General features: G+C 44.3%; 1 protein-coding gene across 2 annotated transcripts in view; it reads right to left on the bottom strand.

Annotated features, from left to right (window-relative positions):
• Positions 1–26303, bottom strand: part of LOC146789357 (peroxisomal carnitine O-octanoyltransferase-like) — a 569137-nt gene that overhangs the window by 188984 nt on the left and 353850 nt on the right. For both annotated transcript variants that reach the window (XM_085631299.1, XM_085631298.1), the window contains exon 7: positions 60–153. In XM_085631299.1, the coding sequence (XP_085487425.1) occupies positions 60–153 (94 nt within the window). The remainder of the gene's footprint in view (positions 1–59; positions 154–26303) is intronic.

The following is a 26303-nucleotide window of genomic DNA, read 5'->3' as shown; positions in this document are numbered from 1 at the left end:
ATAGATGATGTTTGTGAGAAACATATTATCATAGAGAGATATTTTGAGATCATTCTAACCTTGGCCCAGCGTGTTCTCTCTTCACTTGTCAGGGCTCCCACTCCTGATCCAGGGGGCTCACTGCGGCACTTCTTATGGATGTAATCAAGTTGCCTTAAAAATATCAACAAAAGACACATTAAGGATGAGAGACAATTACACTACATTTGTGCTGCAAAAAAGTCAAATGAAGCCAGTAAGGACATGGATTGAGAGGATTTAAAAAAGAACATCTATCTTTGACACAAGCTTACAGCCTCATCATCATAACCGTGGTGGTAAATATTACATGGAGCACAGAGTTTACGCCCATTTTCAAACTGGTTCATGGTACTTGGCTGACCGGATGGCCCCTTATCAGCCGTCAAGAACTCCTCGTTCATCTAACGCCCTGAGGATGGTAATCCCGCCAATAAAAAGGAAGAGGTGGGGTGGTACCTCCTTCTCATTTCTTGCCACCAGGGACTCAAATCCTCTTCCTCATCATCTTTGTGCTACGAAGGATGCACTTGCTTTTAAACGCAATCTTGGCTTTTTAATGTGACTTATCAGTAAGAGGTCATCGAATCTAGCTAGTGCAGGGGCACTCAAGAGGTCATCGAATCTAGCTAGTGCAGGGGCACTCAAGAGGTCATCGAATCTAGCTAGTGCAGGGGCACTCAAGAGGTCATCGAATCTAGCTAGTGGAGGGGCACTCAAGGGGTCAGCGAATCTAGCTAGTGCAGGGGCACTCATCAAGTAGCTGTGCGCTCCATAAATCTCTGTGATTGATTGATTGATTGATTTCAATTCATAGATTCCATGTAAAATTATGAACGGTCATAGGTTTTTGCCCGGCTTCCTACTATGTGGTTGCAGTAGTTCTCCCAAATGGTTTTTGCACAAGAGTAACTCGGAATGAGGTCCTAAGAGGCACCAGTGGAGCTACAGCTCAATGAATGACTAATCACTGATGCTGTAAACATACTGAATAACACTTTCCATTATCACACATATGACAACTGCTATTTGTTTTAGCTGTATTGTGCAGTTAAGACCTGGTGAGAGCTTTTTTGGGTTGAGTTTTTTCATAATAAGTTCTTCGAACCGTGCACAGTGATACTCTCACAAACAAACTCATGTTCCCTATGTTGAGATCAGTGGATTTTAGTTCATTTTAAAAATTATAGAACCCGAAAAGCCTAGCAAGAAGCTGCTCATCACAGAACTGTTGGCTGAGGAGACAGTGACCAACATGCTCCTGAGCTGGAGGAGCATCGACCTCTCTTGCCCACAGTGGCCTGTGCCACAGCTCTGTCCAGACATGGGCCCGAAGCGGAGGGAAGTGCACGGATGCAGAAGCGACAGGACCGCAGTACTGCCCATGTCTGTTGGAGCTTACTGCGCCACTGTGACCTGTGCGTGGCACTATCCTGAAGTGTACTGTGGTAAATAATTTAATTACCGGAACTTAATTTGATGCGGAATATCTATAATAATAGCTCAGTAAAATAAGAGGCAGAATCCGTGGTATTAGAGGTTCGGAACGGGCTTTATTCCAAAATCAATTCGAATTGATGGACTCCATATTCCATCACCACGAAGGTTCAGGAAGTGAAGGACCAACTTTATTGACAAGTAATCATTTTTATACAATAGGCATTACAGTGAAACAGATGCAGGAGGCGTAACAGTTGATAACAAAGATAAGAACATACATGCGTAACTAAAATGGGTGTAACTGGGCGTAACTTAAGGAACGTCATCAAGTATGATGTTACAATAGGGTAGTTCCATGAAAGAATTTCGCAATGTCAGCAGAAATACTTGGCAGAGATGCGCGCGCAGCAGCATGACGTGTGATTGACGTGCGACTAGGGGGTGAAAGGGACTTGACATTTAGCTCTACATGTGGAGACAGAAGTCTGGGGTTATGTCAACCTAATCCCAAATCATATCTAACATCCTATGTTTAAAGAACTGTGTTATCCAAAAAGAGAGGTCTCTTAGGATAGAATCTTATTCTATACTGACTATACTGACTGTTAGTGCGTGTACAAGCGTCTAAGTGTCTACACTAGATGCGAGGGGGTAGGAATATTCCATGGTAACAGGGCTATGAATTACTTGCATAAAGACAGAGAAGCCGGGCCTTTTGCTCGGTAGCTGGAAGAATGTTTACTTAAACTACTAGACAGGAATGCATTGGATGAGGAGCGGGGCAGAGCAGATAATCTTGAAGGTGAAAGACAGTTTTTGGCAAGCAGGCAGATCGAGTCAGGCACCGTTAGCCGCGCAGGGAGTAGGACAAAGTTCATGGGTACAGATGCGAGCTCAGACTGGAGCTTTCAGAGGCAGAAGGCAGGAAAAGGCTTAATGGCAGAATCAGGGCCTACTCGCCTGAACTGTAAAATGGGATAAATGAATCATATAAAGCCGGTGGCCTTTCATACTTAGGAATAGAATATCCGGCCCATTCACGGCGGATCTGAAAGAGGACATGTTGGCGGTGGACGCACATGTGTTTGCGTCTTCATAACTGGAACTGGAGGAAACATACATGTATTTGTGATTTATACATGAAACCGTTGGGGTCCAAGATAGGGGACATAACTGATCATAAAAATCCATATTTCCACATTCCCTCCTTGTCCCCTACTTGCCCTTAAGAGATATCAATCTTCATCAATCCGTTGATCTGTTCATATAACATCATTTGTTCTTCTTTCTTCTTCCAGGATGAATGAAATCTTGGTGGTGGAATACACGATGTGGCACACAGACCACAAATTGCTGGTCCACATTGTAGGCATAAGCAGCAACTGAATAGTATGAGAAAGCCAATACCTAGGAAGGATAGGACCCTCCATCCAAAGGTAGATAATACACTCCAAAACCAACCGGACCAAGTCCAGGTGCCTGGATTCTGGTGTATCTGGCTTACAATCTTATGAAGGCGAGTTATGGCTTTATATACAGATGGCGAATTTTCTGGTATGAAAATGCAACAACTTGATCCGATGACCCTACAAGCTCCGCCCCTATCGGCCAGAATGACGTCAAGGACAAGACGATTTTGAAGCACAACAATCCGCATAGCAGACTGCTCTTCTGTTAAATTGCCTAAGGCGGAAATAGTTTCGTTTACTACTGCTTCAAGGGTTCTGGTTAATCTACGTATCAGTTTACTATTAGTGACTGTACCTATATAGGGAAAGAGACCTTTATTGAAATCTGTGTATTTTTCCCATGCTGTTTCAGTGTAGTCGACTATTGGGAGATCTCTCCGTTCTCTATTGTGTACTAAGTGAGTATTTCTATGATAATCAGGAGGAGCTAGGAAAACAGGTGGCAAAAGGAATCCGATGTAGCAGGTACCATCCCAATCTAGAGGCAGACGTATATATGCAGTCTGACCACATACAAAGTAGGAATGGCGAGAAGCTCTAAATGTAGATTTGCCTTGATCACTGAATTCTATTACAGTGATGCATTTACTATGGCCCATGTGTATGGAGCCCTTCTTTCTTATACACAATTCACCTTTAACCGGAAATACTGACATAGCGGGCAAAATTGGTGCAGTTTCGGATTCGATATTCAGGATCATGAGATTAAGCGTGAAATTACCTAATCCATATACTTCATTTTCTAGATCAGTTCCTGTTCTTTTGGGAAGTCCCTCCTTGTTAGGGTAACAGACTTTGAGCAAGACTAAGTTCAGGTTTCCCCATACCCAGTTGTCTTGATAAACTGCGGAATTCGAATCTAGGGAATTAATTAAACTAAACCATGCTCCACAGGAGCCATTGTGTGTGAACGGATATGGAAAGAGAGGCAGAATTCCCTTATAGTTCTGATAGGGAGGGAGTCGGCCACATATCGAACAATTTGTAACATTGCTAGCCTGATGGGAATGATGTAACATACTAATAAAAGTGTTATTGCGCAGCGCAAATCTATATGACAACTCATGCGGGGGAAATTCACTAAAAGAATGTTCAGCAGTAACATTGTAAACATGTTTAGAAATAGGATAATATATGTGCAATAATATACTTGCAGCTATTATTAAAAGACATAAGAAAAACAGAATTAATAACGTCACTGTGCAATGACTACACAGTGATTTACAGTACGCATGTTTTTTCAACTGGATTTGATTATTTCTTTCTCTATTCCGGTCCAGAGGATACATGTCAGAGACAAATTCAACCGATTCACCTTGGAGAGGACTTAAACAATCAAATTGTCTGACTTATTGGACCTCAATTTTAGTCTATATAGTTCTGAGCTCGTTTGCTCAACCAAGGGGAGCTTTGAGTCTGTCTTTGAGGAAATACAGGGTTTAGTCTCTATATCGGATGGTAATCCATGAAATTTCTTGATATGACTTGAATGTATCCAGCCTTTTCGACCTTCGATCTTCACGGCTGTCCTCGTGGTTAACAGTACGAGTTGAGGCGATTTCCACCTAGGATCCAGCTGAGACTTCCGGTCAAAGTTCCTCACTAACACCAGGTCCACGGGAATTACGTCATGGGGTTTCACCTCGGTGTTGTCGGGAAAGGCTGCAGCTACCTGTGAACGACAAGATTGTAGTGCAGACATCAAGGAAGCTAGGTAATCTGTCAGCATATTACAGTCTACATCAGTTATTTTGCGTGGTATAGGCGTCCCCCACATATTTGGTGGTCTACCGAAGATCACCTCATAAGGGGATAGCCCTGTTCGAGAGTGCGCTACCATTCTCATGTAAAAGAGTGCAACTGGTAAGGCTACTACCCAGTCGACACCTTTCTCTCTACATATTTTTGACAATCTAATTTTCAGAGTTTGATTATGTCGTTCCACGAGACCTGCTGCCTCGGGGTGTCGGACACAATGAAACCTCCATTGATATCCTAACAAAAGTGAAACGTGTTTCATTAGTTCGGATGAGAACGGCTGGCCGTTATCTGAGTAGACAGCACGTGGTAAACCGTACCGTGGGAAGAATTCTCGAACTAACTGTTTGGCAGTAGTCGGGGCAGTGTAATCTGAAACCGGGTATGCCTCTGTCCAACGGGAAAGAGCACAAACAACTACAAGAACATATTTGAATCCTCGACATCGTTCCATCTGGATATAATCCATCTGGAGGACTTCAAAAGGGTGATCAGGAGGCTGAAATCCACCCTGTTCTACGGGAATGCTTTTACCTGGGTTAAACTGACAGCAGATCATACAGGTACGGACTTTTTGTTTAGCTGCTGTTCGTAAATGTTTGTTGAACCAAATGTGTTGAATGCTGTCTAGCATAGCTTTTTCTCCTAGGTGCGCTGGACTATGTATTGTATTAATGATAACTTGGACCATTGAGTCGGGAAGAAACCATACAGATTTTTCCTTCGTCATCCATCCTTGATCCGTTTGGATCCCTCCTAATTCAGTCCATTTCTTTATTTCGTCTGGTGTAGCATGTGTCTGTATGTCAATTACGTCAAGAGCGGGATCCTTAACCATCATGCAATGTGTTGGTGTCGGAACTATTGTCTTTGTCATGTCAGATGTGTGAGTTTGAGCAGTCTGTTTAGCTGTTCTGTCAGCTAGATCATTGCCTTGGGAAATGATATCAGTAACTTTCGTATGAGCTTTACATTTCATAATTGATATTGCAGTGGGTAGATGTATTGCATCTAATAAGGCATGAGTGAGGGGTCCGTGCTGAATGTGGGCACCGTGAGAAGTTAAATAACCTCTCTCTCGCCACAGCACGCCGAAGTCATGTACAACTCCGAATGCATAACGTGAATCAGTGTATATGTTGACTTTCTTATTTGTGGCTTGAATACAGGCTTGTGTCAGAGCGATGAGCTCTGCTGCTTGAGCTGACAAGGTATTAATACGATTTGTTTCAATGACTTCAGTGTCTGTTGTGACTGCATACGCGGCCACTAGCTCTCCTGTACTTGTTCTCATACATGAACCATCTACATACAACGTCAGGTCTGGATCTGTCAATGGGACGTCTGTCAAGTCTTGTCTAGGTTTCGTCGTGATAGTAATAACTTCAATACAATCATGTGCTAATGGGTCTGTTCCGTTTACTGGTAACAGTGTGGCAGGATTCAATGTACTACAACGTCTGATTTCTATGTGTGGCTGAAACAATGTCAGTTCGTAACCAGTGAGTCTTGCTATAGTCAAGTGTTGTGTTTGTGTGCGGTTCAAGAGAACCTCTACTGCATGTGGTACTTGTACTGTCAATTGATGTCCTAACACTATGGCATCGCTTTGTCTGATTGCTAAAGCTGTCGCTGCCACTGATTTCAGGCACGCAGGCAGAGCCTGAGCTACGGGATCTAATGTACTAGAAAAATAAGCACATGGTTTGCGTGATCCTGCTTGTTCCTGTGTGAGTACTGACAAAGCAGTACCTTCGCGTTCTGTAACAAAGAGTGTAAAATGTTTATTGTAACATGGTGTTGCTAAAACGGGTGCTTGACATAAAGCTTTCTTTAGGCTTTCAAAAGCTTGTGTATGTTCCTGAGTCCAAGGGAGGACAGTCGATGTGGCCGCCTCCTGTGTTGTCAACTGAATGAGTGGTTTTGCTAGAAATGCATACTGAGGGATCCACTGCCTACAATATGAAGTGAGGCCTATAAAAGCCCGCACCTCCTTTTGTGTCTTGGGTATTGGCATGTTAGCAATTAACTGGATGCGATCGGGTGTAAGCTGCCTTCCCTCCTTGGACAGCGAGTGACCAAGGTAAACAACTCGTGGGACACAGAATTGCAGCTTAGAAGGGGACACCTTGTGCCCCTTTTCGGCCAAGAATTGTAAAACCGTCAGTGAGGCTTTTTCACATTCAGGTTCGCTTCTAGCGGTGATCAGCAGATCATCGACATATTGAAGCAGGGCAGTGTTGACTGGCATGTGTATACTGTCAAGTTCTCGTTTCAGTGCTTGGCTATAGATGCTGGGGCTTTCTGTGAATCCTTGAGGTGCGCGTGTGAATTTAAAGCTTCGTCCATTTAAACTAAACCTGAACAAGTATTGGCTTTCCGGATCTATTGGGACGCTGAAAAAGGCATTCTTGAGATCAATTACAGTAAAGAATGTTGCTTCGGAATCAATGGCTGTCAGTAATGAAGAAATGTCTGGGACTACGGGGTATTGTGGTACAATACATTTATTTAATTCGCGCAGATCAATAACCAATCGATATACTGGCGGGGCTTTCGGATCAGTTCGTTTAAGAATCGGAATTATCGGTGAATTACATACATTGGAGTCGGTTTCCACAACCACTCCTTGGGTAATGAGCTCGTCAATGATTTGCAGTAAAGCCACTACAGCATCTGGGGGTAACTTGTATTGTCGCATTCGTGGTAGTACCACTCCTGCCTTTAATGTGACTCGATATGGTGTAATGTTCATGCAACCAACATCTGTAGGGCCTTGTGCCCATAAATGTGTGGGTAAAGTCTGCAGTCGGTGATCCATGTCTCGGGACACATAGTGCCCTTTGAAATCACGTAGAAACAATCTTACTCCTTCCGGAGAACAACATATTATAGCTCCTAGAGCTTTCAAAGTTTTTATACCTAACAGGTTTTCTGGACATGATTTAGTAAGCAATAAATCTGTAGTTCGTGTCAAGGGACCAATCGTAAGGGGAAGTGGCTGTGATACTTCGTTAACGATAGGTTTTCCTGAAAAGCCAAGGGAAATATTCTGTGAGCCTGAGAGAGGTGCCCCTGGAACTGCACTACGTTTTATAGTTGTTCGGCTTGCCCCTGTATCAAGTAAAAAATTTCTATCTTGGCCTAATAGTTCACTGTGTACATAAGGTCCTTCTTGATCTACAGGGACCTCGATAAGGGGTAAGTCAACTTCCCTCTCTAGGCTGTTTCATGAGTATCGTTGATAATCAGGATAGTCATATTGTGCGGTCTGGTACATCTGTCGTGTCGTTGTTTGTGTGGCAGCAATAGGCTGCGGTGGCGGAGCTGTCATAGATTGTTGCGGAGCTGGCATGGACTGTGCATGCTGCGGGGCTCCTTGTTGGTTCTGATCCTGTCTAAGTGGCCGTGGTCTTTCTTTTGTATTACCTGTGGCGATATTATGTTTTAAAACTGGACAATCGTGTACATAATGGCCTGGCTGTTTACAATAATTGCATGTCCCTTTTACAGGACCTGCTGAAACACTGGACTGTGTCATACCCTTTTTATGACCGTCAGCTGGAACTGTCTGAGAAACTAGCATTTTCATTTTCGTGTCTTTCATGCGTCTTTGTTCATGTTCTTGTTCCTCTCTAATTCTATTGTGATGGTACTGTAGCATTTGTAACATTTGTGACGGAGTGTTACCTTGCCATGTACTCTCGAATTTCAATACTCTATTCTTAACTTGGGGCAAGGAATTTTCAACTAATTTTGTCACAAACAGATGTGGATACGATTCGCTGCTTGCTTTTATTCCACTATTTATACCAAAACATTTTTCGAATCGGGCATAGAAATCACTAGTGTCCTCATCGTGCTTTTGTTTACAGGCCGAGATTGCACCCCAGTCTTCCTTTTTCGTAGTTAATAAACGTGGCAGTACCTGTACTAATAAACCTGGTAGTGTTTTGGTCTTGTCCCCAAGCCCTGAACCTGGACCTCGAGCTTTTTCTTCGTTTTCTAATGCTGTCCAATCTATCTTTTGGTCTCCCACCTCCCAATCCTTTTCCTTGAGTTTTTCGTAAATGCCCGCAGGCATTAATACCTTCAATATTGTCATAATGTCGGGATAGGTATACTCTCCCATGAGCAACATGTCTTTAATTTCACGGTGGAAACCCGCTGGGTCTTTGTCATGACTGGGTACCACTTTCTTCATTTCTAACAGTTCTATTTTAGATATGGGTGTATATACAAACACACGTTTAAACTGATTGTCATCACCTTTTATCGGGTGCACTTCGCGTAAGGGATTCTGTCTGTCCATATAATACGTCGTTCTTTTCTTGATGGGCAATGAGACATGTTCGGGGCATACAAAAAGAATGTACTGCTTTCTGAATTCTAGTATTTCTCTAATTAGCTCAGTACCTGAACCTCTCCATTTATTCGTGAGTAATTCAGTCAATATATCAGGTAAGGGGCCAGGATCGGAGTGTTGGCTTTTATATAGTATAAGGAGTTGCTGAATCATATAGATACCAGCTAAACGCTGTTCATCTGGGGTGAGGTTCAAAAACGTATGTGCTAGTGTATCATCACTATATTTTCCGGGACTGTCAACCCAGTGAACGGCTGACCTTGCTAATTCTTGTTCGTCCATAGAATCGAGTATATGATAACCCCTTCGTTCTCGGAGTAATTTGTCAGCGGCTTGGAACGAATGTTCGGGGGACCTTATATTTATTATAGGTGTTTGGAAATTTCTGTTATTATCTGGACGTATCGGACGTATCGGATCAGTAAAGCATCTAGTATTATTACAAGATCTTCCTCTACCTACATAGGCCATTGTTTCTAACTGTCGTGTGGGCAGTTCTAATTCTTCCTCCTCCTCGGTTTGTTCAGGCTGGTCTACTGCTAATCTTTCTTCGTGTATTCGTTCTACTTCTTTGCGGATCTTTCGGCACATAGCTATTATACTTAATCGTTTATCATGTCTCCCCTCTGATATATTCCGACTCCATGTGGTAAGAATTTGCATTTCTTCCGGATTTACCCCTGGTCGGTCTTGATTTCTGATCACACAATTTATGAGGAAACGTAACAGTTCCCCCTGTATCTCCACTTTCTGGTACTCCAAGGCTCTATTAATACTTTCAGAATCTCGTCCTGACTGGACAAAGTGATATATATTTTCTAAATGTGTAGTCATTCCTGGTAGCCTCCCTAAATATATTGCAGCTCGTCGGATACGTAATGATGCCAGCAGCATTTCGTCCCCTTTTCCGGGCACCGGGTCATATCTACAATCTATTAGAAGTTCCTTAAGCGTGTCGGGAGTTACTAGTTTGGGCGTACGTTGGTGGGCTAATTCTTGAAAGGAAAGTTTATTTACTCTGGGTGGCGTAGAAAAAATGTTTGCTGTACCTCCCGTAGCACCACCTGGGGTGCTGGATGTGAAAGGATTTGTTGAACGTGATATAGCAACCATAGATGTGGGTACAGCTGTAGAAACAGATGTGCTTGCCGGAACTTGTGTCGGAGTTTGTTGTTGCGGAGGTACAGACGGAGGAGGGTCTTGGCGTTGAACCCCCTCGGCAGGCGGTCTATGTGGCGCAGCATTAGCATACTCGGGAGCTGCGTCGTCTAAATAAGAGGAAAGAAAAACATCTTCTGCAGTTCTGGGATGCCCTTTGGGATGTGCTTTTATCGGAAACAATGGGGGTGGCAAGTCTTTTGGTATCTCCGGAGTAGCCTTAGGTAACCCTTCGGCCAGAAGAGGATACATACCATTCATAAGGGCATTTCGTTGTCTGTCTACTTGTTCTGATTTTACTCGAGTACCTTCTTCAATTAATAGATTTTCTCGAACTTTATTTGAATTCTCCTTACTCTTCTCTTCCTGTTTACGTGCTTTTTCTGTACGTCTATACGATTCTTTACGCCATAATTCAATGGCATCTTTCTGTGATTGTCTAGCTTTCTTTTTCCATAATTCTTCCTCTACTTTCACGATGCAATCTGCATCCCAGGTCCCAGCTGCGGGCCACCTCTGACTTTCTGGTAATTCCTTGGTGTAGTCTACCCATAAATCAAGAAATAATATGGCGTCTAGGCCATGTTTATGATACATGAAGTACCCTGGAGTGTCCCTAGGAGGAATGGGAACAGCTTCTTCGAGTACCCCTTTTCTAGTTTTGATCTGTCTTAATTTCGAAAAGAGCGGCATATTGAGAACTGATCTGATACCTAATTTTGAACACCTTTAATACAACGAGACACAATAATGAACAGTCATTCACACCACAATATGCAGAACGTATTTAAAACATTTTAACATTTAACATTTAATGAACAACAATGATGGCCATTTAGGGAACTAGTCACTAAGCATAATACTCGGCACTAACTAGGTAATTCTGAATTATATACTACAAATACTTGATATACTGCTAAACAGTACAGATACACTGCTAAAACAGTGCAGACCGGATTTGTGTACCCAAACCCGTCTTGACCGGCACAAACTATGTGCACGTCAGAACGCCTCCCCGACAATGGTACTCACCGGGTAGCTCGGAACGGAAGGCCTCGGAACTGAACTGAACTGGACTCGGACCGGACTGGACTCGACTCGACACTTCGGAACCTCGGAACTGGTGGGCCTCTGTATACCTCGGATCTTGCTCTCTCAGCTAGGCTCTGGTTGGGATACTTCGCACTTCTCACCGCCTCGTCTGGGTGTTGATCGCAGCCTCAGTTACCCCCGCTCGGCAGGAGGGAGATACAGGAAATCCTGTGGGTACGCGTTGTTGTCCGTCCAGCTGTGACAGGAGACCGGGCCTGCAACGCACCTCCGGCGCGTGAGATGAGAAAGTGTCCCTGTTCGGGCGCCATATATGTGGTAAATAATTTAATTACCGGAACTTAATTTGATGCGGAATATCTATAATAATAGCTCAGTAAAATAAGAGGCAGAATCCGTGGTATTAGAGGTTCGGAACGGGCTTTATTCCAAAATCAATTCGAATTGATGGACTCCATATTCCATCACCACGAAGGTTCAGGAAGTGAAGGACCAACTTTATTGACAAGTAATCATTTTTATACAATAGGCATTACAGTGAAACAGATGCAGGAGGCGTAACAGTTGATAACAAAGATAAGAACATACATGCGTAACTAAAATGGGTGTAACTGGGCGTAACTTAAGGAACGTCATCAAGTATGATGTTACAATAGGGTAGTTCCATGAAAGAATTTCGCAATGTCAGCAGAAATACTTGGCAGAGATGCGCGCGCAGCAGCATGACGTATGATTGACGTGCGACTAGGGGGTGAAAGGGACTTGACATTTAGCTCTACATGTGGAGACAGAAGTCTGGGGTTATGTCAACCTAATCCCAAATCATATCTAACATCCTATGTTTAAAGAACTGTGTTATCCAAAAAGAGAGGTCTCTTAGGATAGAATCTTATTCTATACTGACTATACTGACTGTTAGTGCGTGTACAAGCGTCTAAGTGTCTACACTAGATGCGAGGGGGTAGGAATATTCCATGGTAACAGGGCTATGAATTACTTGCATAAAGACAGAGAAGCCGGGCCTTTTGCTCGGTAGCTGGAAGAATGTTTACTTAAACTACTAGACAGGAATGCATTGGATGAGGAGCGGGGCAGAGCAGATAATCTTGAAGGTGAAAGACAGTTTTTGGCAAGCAGGCAGATCGAGTCAGGCACCGTTAGCCGCGCAGGGAGTAGGACAAAGTTCATGGGTACAGATGCGAGCTCAGACTGGAGCTTTCAGAGGCAGAAGGCAGGAAAAGGCTTAATGGCAGAATCAGGGCCTACTCGCCTGAACTGTAAAATGGGATAAATGAATCATATAAAGCCGGTGGCCTTTCATACTTAGGAATAGAATATCCGGCCCATTCACGGCGGATCTGAAAGAGGACATGTTGGCGGTGGACGCACATGTGTTTGCGTCTTCATAACTGGAACTGGAGGAAACATACATGTATTTGTGATTTATACATGAAACCGTTGGGGTCCAAGATAGGGGACATAACTGATCATAAAAATCCATATTTCCACAGTACCGAAAGCGAACTTTAATTCTGAAGCGGGAAGACAGTGGTATTGCATCTCTGTGATCCTGAACAACGTGCCCCATAGTGGACCAAGCTGCAGCGTCACCGTCGAGAATGGAGTCGGAGCCAGGGCCACCCTGGAGCTCAGTGGCCCCATGAACATGCCAAGTGGCCCGACACACCCCGTGGCTAGAAAAGGACCTACTACCATTGAGGACGATCAAAAACACCCGCCTCTGCAAACAGCCAGCTCCTGGGTAGAAACCTGCAGCTACTCCCTCCAAGAGCGGAGTGTGAGTGCCGGTCATTCATTGTCCCGTAAGAGGGAGTTGAGACGGGATGTGTGCTGTGGGCCGACAGCAGCTGGTGGAGGACTAAAAGACTAAGGAGACTGATACTGGAGCTAGAAACTAACTATAAGGCTGAGCTCACAAACTCTAACCGACACAGGGGTAACATTGCACTTGTGTCTGAAACCTGCGATGCCACCCTTACACAGAATTAAGGGAAGGTTGGGGAGTAGGGGGACCTAAAATACTAAGTGGAGTGGTCCATACTGTATTGTGTAGTATCCAGTTTTTGAGTGGATTTAACTACTTTCTTTTCTTAAAAAGATCAGAACTGGCTTGAACAAACAGTTATTGCTCTGCTGGGTGATTAGGGAGTTCTGAGCTTGATGCGCACTACCTCCCGGAGAAGCCTGTGTGTGCTCACTACCATTGAGAGTCAAGTGCTGAAGGCGTTATAGTTGGCGCAATTTACACAGCCATAGTAAGATGGATCCTGGGACATCAACGGCAAACAGCACCAGACTAGACAGCCATGGCAAGCAGCCCCTGCTTAGCCCACAACCTCAAAACAGGGTCCGGCACAAATGTTCAGCTAACTATGACTCGCGCCCCCGCAATGCACTGCTGATGACGTCACATATTACATCACTCATGACATGGTCAGTGACATCACTCATGACATCACTAATGACATCTCAAATGACATCACTGATGACATCATCCAGTGACTGTGTGTTTCTGTAAAGTTTAAATATGTTTCATATATATAGGGAAAGGCTTATTAAAGAATGAGTGGGTGTATAAGTGTCTGAATGGATGATTTAGTAGGTGCATGACTGACTCTGTAAGTGAGTGATTAAACGTATCTTAATGAATGCATAGGTTAGTGACTAAACTGTGTGAATGTCTGTATCCGTCTGTCTGTTGTTGTATAAGCGGCTGCATGGGTTTGTGAATAGCTACATGAGTGTCTATATGGGTTATTGATTGGTTGTCTGAGTATCTGTATGGGTGCCTGAGTGTTTGTGTGGGTGGGGTGTGTGTGACTCTGTGCATAGATGTGTGAGTGGCTGATTCACTGGGTGCATGGTTTCAAGAGTGCATCTGTGATGGACTGTATGGGTGGGTGAGTGTGTGTATGGGTGTGTTAGTGAGTGAATGTTTATCTCAGTGGTACATGTGTGAGTAACTACATATGTGAAAGGCAGTATATATGTGTGTTGGAGTATATAAATGGCTATAAGTGTGAGTGTGTGATTGTGAGAGTGGCTGTGTAGATGAGTGTGTGCTTGTATCAGTGATTGTATAAGAGCGTAAGAATGTGCTAGTATTTGTATGAGTAACTGAGCTGGTGTGTGTATAACTGTATAGGTGAGTAAATAGCAGTGTGATTAAATATTTGCATGACTGACTAGGTGTGTGAGTACCTCTATGGATGAGTGGTGGTGTGTGAGTGTCTATATAGGTGTATGAGTGCATATGATAGTCCTGTACTGAGTGACCATAAGTATGAGGGACTGTACGGGTGAGTGAGTGGATGTGTGTGTAAACCTAAGAATCAGTGAGTGGGTATGTAGTTATTGGTGTTGGAGTGTCTATGGTTTTGAGAATGGCAGTCTGTAATTTAGAGTGGGTGTATCAAAGGTTATATTAGGGTGTGAGAAGATGCATCAAATTATCACATGGATGATGTCATCAGTGATGTCATTCATTTGGGATGTCATCAGTGATGTCATCAGTGATGTCACTGACCATGTCAAGAGTGATGTAATATGTGACGTCATCAGCAGTGAATTGCGGGGGCGCGAGTTATAGTTAGCTGAACAAACTATAACAGGGAATTTCTCTGGTTTTGTATGAGTGAAATGTCCAACTAACTATACCTTTCCCTAAAACCTATGGTTTTTTCAGTGAATTTCTAAGGTTTTTTAAATGCTAATTTCTAACTATAACGTGCCTGAAACCTATGTTTTTTTCAGTGAATTTCAAAGGTTTTTTAAATGCTAATTTCTAACTATAACGTGCCTGAAACCAGTGGTTTTTTAAGTGAATTTCACAGGTTTTTTAAATGCTAGTTTCCAACTATGCCTACAGAGGTAGGACATGCGAAGAACGAAGAAAAACGCACAGAAAGAAGCAAAAGAAATGCAGAAAGAAGCAACAGAATTCCACAAAAAGGAAGAAAAGTGCAGGAAGAAGCAAGACATGTGCAGAAAGAACCAACAGAGGAGCAGAAAGAGGACTTGTTGCAAAATCATCCTGTGCCCACAACTTTTTCAGATGGGTACTGGTGGTAACTGACTCTGACTAACCAGGCCAAGAGCCAGTGTTATGCTAAAAGACACTTAGGGCCAAATGTAGGTAGCTAAATACCGGTCGGTATCGGCCAAAAATCTGTAAATTTCCCGTTACCGACCGGTATTTAGCCCTTTGAGATGTAGGAGGCTGGATTGAAGGATTCGGTAATTTACCGATTCGGTATTTTAAGAAATCGGTAAAATAAAGATTCTGTAAATTACCGAATCCTTAAATCCTATGTAGGGAGCACTCAAGTGAGTGCATTTTTGGTTTAAGGATTCGTTATTTACCACCAACTACAAGTTGGTGGTAAATACCAAATACCTTTTCAAAAGCAATTTTGTGCTTTTTTAAAAGTGCTATGTGGCAGACATTCATGCCCTTAGGGCATGTTTGTGCGCCACATGTGCACACATGCACTATTCAGGGGTGCAACAGGGTGTCAATGTGACACCCTGCCACCCTTGAATATGCTCCCACTATTACCGATTCGGTATTTACCGAATCGGTAATAGTGAATGGCTTCCCATTCATTCCTATGGGCCTCCAGGCCCATAGGAATGTATGGGAAGGTATTCCTTATTACCGATTTGGTAAATACCGAATCGGTAATAACGAATATTACCGAATCGGTAAAATTTACCGATTTTTTACCTACATTCTATTTACCGATTCTTAAATAGCGAATCGGTAAAATTCGGTATTTAGGAATCGGTAAATAGAAATTACCTACATATGGCCCTTAGAATACAGTGAAAACACCTACATACACTAGGGAACACTATGCGTTGGATTACCCCTGTGATTAGCATGACCTCCTCTGTAAGGCCCTAGCACATAATAGGGCAGGGGGATTAAAACTACCTCTAAGTCAGAGGTGCAGAAATATGCTACTTTAACTAGTAGTCGTGTTTGCAGAGTGGTGGGGAAAGGGTGCTGGGCGTCCAACCAACACTCAGGAATTCCGCTGCGTAGGACTTACAGGAGGTACCAGTCGGGATTCTCGGCCCCCAAACTCCCTCAGAACTAAATTGGACTTCATCCCGTAGTCTGCCACGAGGCACGTTTGCAGAGTGGTCGAGAAAGGGGGCCATGGCCTCCGAAGACGTCTTAGCAATCCCACTGTGTGGGACTTACTGGAGGTAACAAGAGGGGTAGTTGGCCCCCAAGGACATCCTTGGGGGCCAACTTTCCAAACTATTACCTCCAGTCAGTCCCACACAGCAGCACTGGTAAGTACTCGTACCAGGCCACTCCCACTTTGCCCACCACTCTACAAACGCGCTCCCTGGTGCGCTCTTGGATGGGGATTGAAGTTCCTTTCACTGCTGGGGGTCCTTTAGGGGCCAACTAGCCTACCTTTTACCTCCAGTAAGCCCCACGCAGTGGGATTGGTGAGAGGTAGACAGAGGCCATGCCCCCTTTCTCCACCACTCAGCAAACGCGCCCCCTGGCGCGTTGTAAGTTGGGGGATTACGTCCCCTTGAATCCTGAGGGTCCCTGGGGTCCAACTAGCCCACCAGGTACCTCCAGTAAGCGCCACAGAGCTGCATTGCAGAGAGGTGTAAAAAGGGGTGTGGCCTGGACCACCTTTCTGCAATGCAGTGCAGTAGCACTTACTGGAGGTACCTGGTGGGCTAGCTGGCCCCCAGGGACCCTCAGGATTGAAGAGGAATTAATTCCCCAACTTAAAACACGCCACAGGGCGTGTTTGCACACATGTCACCTCAGGACCCACCCCCTTCCTTCACAACTGTGCAAAAGCGCCCTGTGGCGCGTTTTAACTAGGGGGATTAAGTCCCCTTGAATCCTTCCTGAGGGTCCCTGGGGTCCAACTAGCCCAATAGGTATCTCCAGTAAGCGCCACAGAGCTGCGTTGCAGAGGTGTAAAAAGGGGCATGGCCTGGACCACCTCTCTGCAACGCAGCGCAGTGGCGCTTACTGGAAGCACCTGGTGGGCTAGTTGGCCCCCAGTGGCTCTCAGGATTGAAAGGGAATTAATTTCCCAACTTAAAAGGCGCCACAGGGCGTGTTTACACAAGTCACCTCAGGCCCCACCCCCTCCCTTCACCACTGTGCAAATGCACCCCATGGCGCGTTTTAGGTTGGGGGATAAAGTCTCCTTGAATCTTGAGGGTCCCTGGGGTCCAACTAGCCCACCAGGTACCTCCAGTAAGCGCCACAGAACTGCGTTGCAGAGAGGTGTAAAAAGGGGCGTGGCCTGGACCACCTCTCTGCAACGCAGCCCTGTGGCGCTTACTGGAGGTACCTGGTGGGCTAGTTGGCCCCCAGGGGCCCTCAGGATTGAAGGGGAATTAATTCACCAACTTAAAACGCACCACAGGGCAGTGCAGCTGTGTTAGCATGTTTTGTCTAGGTGCTAGGGACTGACCAGAACAGAATAACAAGGGGCATTGTTTATCGACCTTGCACATTGTGTTCAGACTAAACTCCAGGAACTAGCAGAGAACGTGAAAAGCAGACAGTTCTCATGTGAAAGGCATAAACAGAGTCCTGCAAAATAAAGTCATGTAGTAACATGCGCAAAAGCAGCATCATGGCTGCAGAGCTCAGGCTAACTTAGCAATGTCGACAATGGCCCTAATGGCCATATAACACCATCCCCCTGGTAAGGTCATAGTATACAGACAAAAGACCAAAACAGAGTTCAAAAGCCAAGCAGAGTTCAGAAGCACTTGAAAAAACTGAATTGGAAAAATAAAAAAATAAAAAAATATGTATATATATAACAATGTCTTATGTCGTTTAAAATTTTTGTTGTTTCATGACAAACGGGATTAAGATCGAGGTGGCAAATCCATCAAAGTACGTGAACCTAAGGTTGTAATTTGTTCTAAAAGGTCATCCTTATCGTTAGTAGAAAAAAGGGATGCCATCCAATAAAGTAAGCTGAAGGAGCAAATGTGCTCCTCATAATCCGATGCTCCCAAGAGCATCTCCGTGCAACTTGTGTGCTATTCGATGAAACTCTGTCGCAAGAGGTTCTGCGCAGCCGTACACATATTCCATTCAGCCTAGACTCCAAGTGCAGCCGCACACGCCATTCCCAGAACAGGCCTGCTCATGGGCCACTAAGGGACCCATTAACTGGTCATAATCCAGGTCTGAATATGATGTATTGGAGAGGCATAAATAGAAAGGGCATCGCTGACAGTAGAACACAGGTTGCACGCAAGTGAAGTAGGCAAAGCAAAAAGTTAGTCCATAACTCACGCTAAGCGTTGCTAATGGCAAGCAGCCAAAAAGTTGTTGCATTTGGTCACGGTACAGCTGCAATTGGCCTTGTCTGTGCATTACACAAGATGAGCAGCCACTGCGAAGCAGGAGCAGAAGAATCAGGATTCCACCAGCTAGCGCCAGTAACAAAGGGAACCCCCCGAATACGCTAGAAAAAATAGAAGCTGGTATTACTCCAAATATCATCTGAAACAAAGTCACAACCTGGATCCCACATGTTTAAAAAAATGAGCGAGGCCTTTGGTGTCAGACGCATTAAATATTTGATGTATAAGCTCCCCAAAATGAAGTGGGAGGTTCGTGTTCAGAAGTGACAGAATCTCGCTAGAAGTTCCAGCCACCTGCAATTCGAAAGTCTCTCGGGCCGAAGTGAGAGCCACTTCTTGTTGAAACAATAGCGATTTGAGCCTGCTTAATTTGTTGAAGTCTGTTTTCAAAGTCGGAATGGTAGGCCAAATGGAAATATCTACTTTCCCATGCGGGGGCGGAAAAAGCACATTGCTTCAACAAGTAACATGTTGTGAAACTGTTCCTATATACGGGATTCCTGCCCGTAAACCACAGCAGTCGTGGTTGTTCAAAATAAGATAATTGCCGTTAGTAAGCAAGGTAAAAGCGGGAATGATTGCTGGGACCGGATTTCCTTTAAAATAACAAGCAAGATTAGGCGCGTATACATTACAAGTGCCATGCAACTTAACGTGTTTACAACCCAGGGAATGTCCTACTGTGGAATCGCAGTCCTCCCTTGTTAGGAAAACTTCCTTATCCTCCCGTTGACATCTGTAAGTGAAAGGTAGGGTCCATAATTAATGGAGAAATGCACTACCCAGGGGTTCAAAGCGGTCTATCGAGTAATGTTTCATATATGATTTAAACTGAAACAACGAAAATGGGAGAGAGATAACCCCATGAATTAACCATACAGCTGAATCTGTCTCCGCCACAGAAAATGGCAAGTGTTTTAATTGTTCAATGTGTTATAGCGTGTATGTAGCATCTTTCATGGACATACATCTCTGTTTATCAGTTAGATTAAATGGCAAAAACAAAGCAGAAGCATTCAAATAATCCCAAGGGACTTTTCCCATTTTGAGAGTCTGCAAGGTCCACGCAAAATGCTTCACTGATCGTAATTGATTTTGACCATGATATAACACAGATACATCATTCTCAACAATATCAATAACAGATGAAACAATATTATCCAAGGTATAAATGCGTGAAGACAGTGTATTTATACTATTGTCGACCACTGCAAGGACTTTTTCTAAATTTGCTTTGTCAATTTGGCACAGGCGAAGCGCTGCCTCAATCTGTGAAAGTTTCCATACTTCACTGTAAGCTGCATAGATAAACCTCTTGGATCTAGGAATCCTAGGACCTAAGATAAAATCAGCCAAATTGATGTCGCTCGACAAGAGTGACAGGTGTTGTTTCACTGACGACAAGGTGGAATGTTCTATCCATTGTTGGCACAATATACCCACCGAGTATGTGGTTACTGAATGTGGAAAACGGGGGTCCGGTCTAGTCAGTGTGAAACCAGGAGTTACATTATAAAAATACAGTTGGCATGCATTTGAATAGGTTTGCCACACCAACCATCCGGACGGGTCAACATCAGAGACATTGAAAGTGTCATTTTGAAACAAGGCTTGTAATACATCGATAGTATAATTTGTTTTTGCACACCAATTGTCATATTCTGCTAAAGACAGAATGGATGGGATATTCAAATTTTTGGCAGTTGCCAAGCCAAAGCAAGTAGTTTGGTGCACTGTATCATTTAAAAATAATATTTGAGTCGGGATTAGGCGGGCACGATGCAAAGCTTCAGTTCCCTGAACCTGCCAAGCCTTAATGCCCCAAATTGATTTCAAATCAATGGTATCTCTCCAATGATCATAACCCTGCTTGGCCAATTCAGTTCTAAAGGAATTGGAATAGATTAATTTAGTGTGGGTTAGAATAAATTTGGGCTAAGCTGACAACTGCAACTTAAAGAGATAGGATTCCGGATTAGACGTGTCATAGTCTGTGAAATAGGTGAACTTATCTGTAAGGGTTTTAGAACGCCCCTTTACGAGAGTAGGACAATTTTCCCATTGCGTATAATTAAAAACAGGTCTTGACGTGTTTGTTATATGCAAGAAATGATGCCCATAGTGTTGATAACAGAATAAATCAGCAGAATTGGCCGAATTTAAATATAAATCTTCAGCATCAAAAGCAGCATAATACTTTAAATCAGAAAACTCTGAATATACTGCTTGCACATCCCAACCATTAGATTGTATGTCCTCTGTTACCACATCTCCAAGGAGACACGAAACACTTATGGTATCTTGAGGACTTCCATCGGGCCGTGAAGTTCGAAAGCTACTTTATCCCAAACGATGCCATCTGCAACCGAGGAAGCTGAAATGTCCACAAAAGCTTGATCTTCTTTCATGATATGGGACGATGTATGAGGGGCCAGAACTCCATCAACCTAGTTCATCTCAGAGCGTTCTGGCAAATCCAACTGACATGAAAAGGAAAATTAGGATAAGTACCAACCAGATGTGGGTCCATGGGGGGACCAAGTAAGTCTTTTTGAACCAAGAGATGAAAATACTTAATTTTGTCAGTGGAAGTCCTAACAAGGAAGACGAGGAGGATGAGTCATAGGAGAAGCTTGGACGGTCCCCAAAATAACCGCTTGCACCCATGATCATTAAAGGTGGTAGGGCAGCAGCAGCTTGATGTTGTTGAGGACTGTTCGGCACTTCACTGTGGGACTCATCCGCAGGGTAAGTATACTCGACTTCTGTGTTAGAAGAGGATGGAGGCAGAACAGGCAAAAGGTCAAAAGTAGTTTCCATCTCACCCTCAGCGATACGGGGATTAGTCGAAGAGGATGAAGTTACCGGATTCAAAGAGATAGCGTTTCATGAAACTGCAGGTGTTACACTATTCAGAATTGGCCAGACGGTGTAGCTTGACATTGTCCACTGAGATGTATCTGTTGTCTTTGCGACCAGGTAAAGGTGGTGAAACGACTGTACGTGTACCCTTCAATCCAAGTACTGGAACCGGTGTACGTTAAGAGGGACCAAATTCTTTTTTGTTCTCCAGCTTTTCTTGTACCAGATCTCCAATCTTAGGAAGCCAGCCAGAAACCGGAATCAGCAGTGCTGCATCAGTGGAAAAGGGTAAATGTTTAGTTGCATAGCAGTCATAGGTCTTCTGTAGATCCTGTAACATAGTAGAATGATTATCTACGTCTAGACCATCAAGGTCTGGCAAAAACATTTTAATGCCAAAGAGCATTTCGTATGGGGTCCGCCCACCCAGAGATCTTCTAGGGAGATTATTTAGTGCACGTTGAAAACCATACAAATGGGCCAGCCAGTTCCTGCCAGCACCTAAGATTCTAGCTGTCAAAGATTGCTTTAAGTCACGGTTCATTCACTTCACTATAGAACTGCCCTCAGGCCTGTATGGAAACGAAACTGCACCAGCACCCCCATCGACCTCATCGCGTCCTTGTAAGCCTTAGAGGCGAACGCTGGACCTTGGTAAACATTACGACAAAGACACGCAAATCTCTGATGACATTCCACGCGTCACCACCGCGTTGCAGCCGAACCCAAAGGAATCTAGTGCACGAATCAACTGCAACACAAATGTATTTATATGCAGTATCAAAAGAGAAAGGACCGCAGTGATCAAGATATACACAGCCAAACGGGACGGCTGATTGGAAATACATAGCTGTGTTTGTGGTGGGCGTGAGACTGTAGACGGTTTGATTTGCTGACAAATGTCACACAAAAGTACATAATTACGAGTCCGTTTATATAAACCATGCCACCAGTAACGTTGCTGTAAAATAGAGACTGTCACAGACATCCCGGCATGTGCAGAAGCCATGCCTTTGAGTGCGGCTATGATCAAAGCATCTGGGAATTAGCCGATCCCCAACAGAAGGTATCTAGGCATAGGAAAATTGTTCAGGTGATAAATGATAAGAATATTTCGAAGGGAAGCCCTGCGGATAAGCAGTTCCATCCTTCGTAGCAGCTATAGCTGTCAAAATGTCATTATCTATCTTAGTCATGGACCTTGTAACTGCTGCAACGGAATACGTGGCTACTGCAGATCTGGCTGCCTCGTCAGCCAAAGAATTACAAACAGCATGTGATCCCACACGCTGATGGCCAAGAGTATGTATAACCTGTGTGAGCAGCAGACATTTTTTAAGTTCCGCCACACGAACCCAAACCATTTTATGCTTTATTGTGCTGCCTTTAGAGTCCTGCTAGTCTTTTTGAGATTAAAAGAATAACTTGTCATTAAAAGACTGAACACAGTAGTAAGAATCACATACAATAAGAGTATTCACATTGGGATCAGCAAACTCGAGAGCTAGAAAAAGAGCACACAGCTCTGTCAATTGCGCTGTACAGTCCCCAAGTACCTGCATATGCACTATGGAAGACTTAAAGTAAAAGCAGCATCATGGCTGCAGACCTCAAGAAAACTTAGCAATGTCGACAATGACCCTAATGGCTATATAACACCACAATATTCAACTCATCCATCAACTCTGCCTCTTTCCCAGTGGGATGGAAACAGGTGGAAGTGAAACAGCTTTCAAAAAACCCACCGTAAATCCAAAAGCACTCAAAAACTACCAGCCAATCTCCCTGCTCCCTATCCCTGCAAAAGCTCTGCAGAAATCAATAAATCCCTAACTTACCAACCATCTAAAAACCAACAACCTCCGGTCCCACTCTCAATCTGGTTTCCACGCAAATCACAGTATAGAAACCGCCCTCATCGCAGCCACCGATGACATCAGGGATCTCCTAGACTGAGGAGAGACCGTCATCCCTGATCCTCCTCGATCTCTCTACAGCCTTCAAAACTGTATCCTACTACACCCTCCTACATGGACTCCACAAGATGGGGATCCAAGGGAAAGCCAGAGTGGATCGCATCCTACCACCCAGGAAGAACTCAGAGCATCTGCATCCCACACTGCATCTCGGGCCCAAAGAGCATCATCTGCGGCATTCCCCTAGGGTATTCTATGAGTCCAACCCTTTTCAACATGTACATGTTGCCTCTTACCACACTAGTCATATTCTACGGCATGAACATCGTCTCCTACGCTGAGGAACTCATCTCATCCTTTCCCTATTTTTGGACCCCACTAACACCAAATCCAACTTCCACAGGTGCATGACCAGCATTGCCAGCTGGATGCAGAACAGTTGCCTCAAGCTCAACAGTGACAAAACAGAGATACTCAACTTTGGGAGCAACAACTCCCCATGTGATGACTCCTAGTGGCCAACTGAACTTGACCCCACAGAACGCGCAAAGAACCTCGGCATCATACTCGACATCAAGCTCACTATGAAGAAACAGGTAAATGAAGTCAAGTCTTCCTGCCTCCTCGCCCATACGCATGCTCAGGAAGATCTGCAAGTGGCTCTCCATCAGCACCATACGCACTGCCACCCAGGCCCTCGTCACCAACCGCCTGGACTACCGTACCTCCCTATACGTGAGGATAACCTAACTACTACTAAGCGGACTCCAGACCATCCAGAACACAGCATCCAGGCTCATACATGACCTTCCGATGTGGACCCACATCACCCTTCACCTCAAATCCCTGCACTGGCTCCCCATCAGCAAATGGTGCTAGTTCAAACTGCTTACCCATGCCCTGCACAACAAGGGAACGGCCTACCTCAATCAAAGAGTGAATTTCCACTAACCCGTCAGACAATGATGCTACGCTGCCCTCTCCCTAGCCCACACACCCCGCATCAATAGAAGCAGAAGTGGCAGCTGAACCTTCTCCCACCTGGTCGCAAAATCCTGGAACACTCTCCCCCCCAATCTTCGAGCAGCCCCCACCCTACAGGAGATCAGGAAAGGCCTAAAACCTGTTTATCATACTAACGTCCCTCAGCAGCAGCAGCAACCCCCCCTCCCCCAAAGCGCCCTGGTCCCCTCATAGGTGATATGCACCGTTATACAAATCCTGGGTGATTGATTGACTCCTCTGATAGAATTGCCCTAAACATTTTTGTGTCTATGCCTGCTTCTTCTATGGCCTATCTAACCTATCTAGCGAGGATACGGTAAGACACCACTCTGTGTGGTTTTCTGAGACCATTAAGGAGTTGTCGTTTCCCAAGCGGACAGAAATCTTCTGTCATGGCTTCATAAGCCCTAATGCATCTCACCATTCACAGTTTTGAAGAATATGGGAAAGTTGGATAGGAGATAACCTGGGAGTTACTTTTCAGTCAACTTGAAATATGGAAGTCAATACCTTCTGGAGTGAACACTCGTTACAATAATGTCTAAAGCTCTGACATCAGATACTCATCTACAGGAAATCATGATTAGGAGAGAGGCCAATTTGGCTGACTATTCTTTCCTAGAAAGATATTTATGCCAAGGCCAGGAAATAAACAGATTGAGTACTACATTAATATCCCACAGGACTGAGTATCTCAGTTCTGGAGGAAGGGATAGACATATACCCCTGAGTAATTTCCAGACTAAAGGATGTTCTCCCACAGGGAGGACCTCAATCAGGAGGTGCCCCATCGATATCGTTGAGCGGAAGGTATTTACTATTATGTAAGCCAAACCCTTGGTAGCCATTACAGCCAGAAATTTCAGGATCCTGACAATTCCATTCTCACGGGATACAAGAGTCTTTAACAACACCAACCCATCTGTCTGGACCAGGCCAATCAATGTCTATTAATTGTACTAGATGCACATGCCCTAGAGAGCAGATGTGCAGCCTGGAGCGAAAGTCCCTGGAAATGCTCCATGCCATAAGCCGCAGTGAACCCTCCAGAACCAGATGGTGAAGATTCCCTGAGGGATCCTTGAGAAGAACTGGGAACAGATTCGAGAAGCCAAAGAAAGTTCAATTAGAACTGGAAACCTCACATGAGACCTCCAGAAGAGGGTTATTACCACCACGGTCGCCTGTTGTCTCCTGACTTGTGTGAAGAGTTGCATAATCATGGAGAATGGTGGGAAGGCATATCCCATCTCCCCCTCCTAGTTTTGCTGGAAGGCATCCATCGTGTACGCCGAGATATCCAATCTCTAACAGAAGTATTTGACCACTTAGTGGTCCAACCGGGACGCAAACAGTTCCACTAAGAAGGCACTCCCCAGAACACTGACGGATCTAATTTCCAAAGGCTAAGGTCCCAAAGGTACCTTGATTGCCAATCCGCCACTTGATTGGCCAAGCCCGGGAGGTGTTCTGCTGTGACCAAGATTTGGTTCTCGAGGTAGTACACAAAAGCTCCAGTCCACGTACCATAGAGGTTTGCACTTTGTCCCGCCCAGAAGGTTGATGCACCAGAGCCCTGTTACTGTTGAGAGATTTCCCCCCAACTGTGGTTGTTGTTCTGTGAATGTGTCTGGTGACAGTAAGGCGCAATTTGGTTCTAATTTGACTTGGGAAAAGAAATTCGAAAAGGTTTTTCAAGATAAATTGGGGACGATTTCAGATTTTGTCTTTACAATAAAAGTCAAACGTCAAGTTGTCCCAGTGAAACATAAGTTACGTAATATACCTCTAAGTGTCAGGAAAGAGCTATCAGATATGCTTTTGCTTCTGTGTGAACAAGGTATTATTGAAAAGGTGGAAGGC

This window comes from Triturus cristatus, chromosome 10, assembly GCF_964204655.1.
Source record: "Triturus cristatus chromosome 10, aTriCri1.1, whole genome shotgun sequence".
NCBI lineage: Eukaryota > Metazoa > Chordata > Amphibia > Caudata > Salamandridae > Triturus > Triturus cristatus.
The sequence above is the reverse complement of the archived record's forward strand: the minus strand, read 5'-3'. Positions and strand labels throughout refer to the sequence as shown.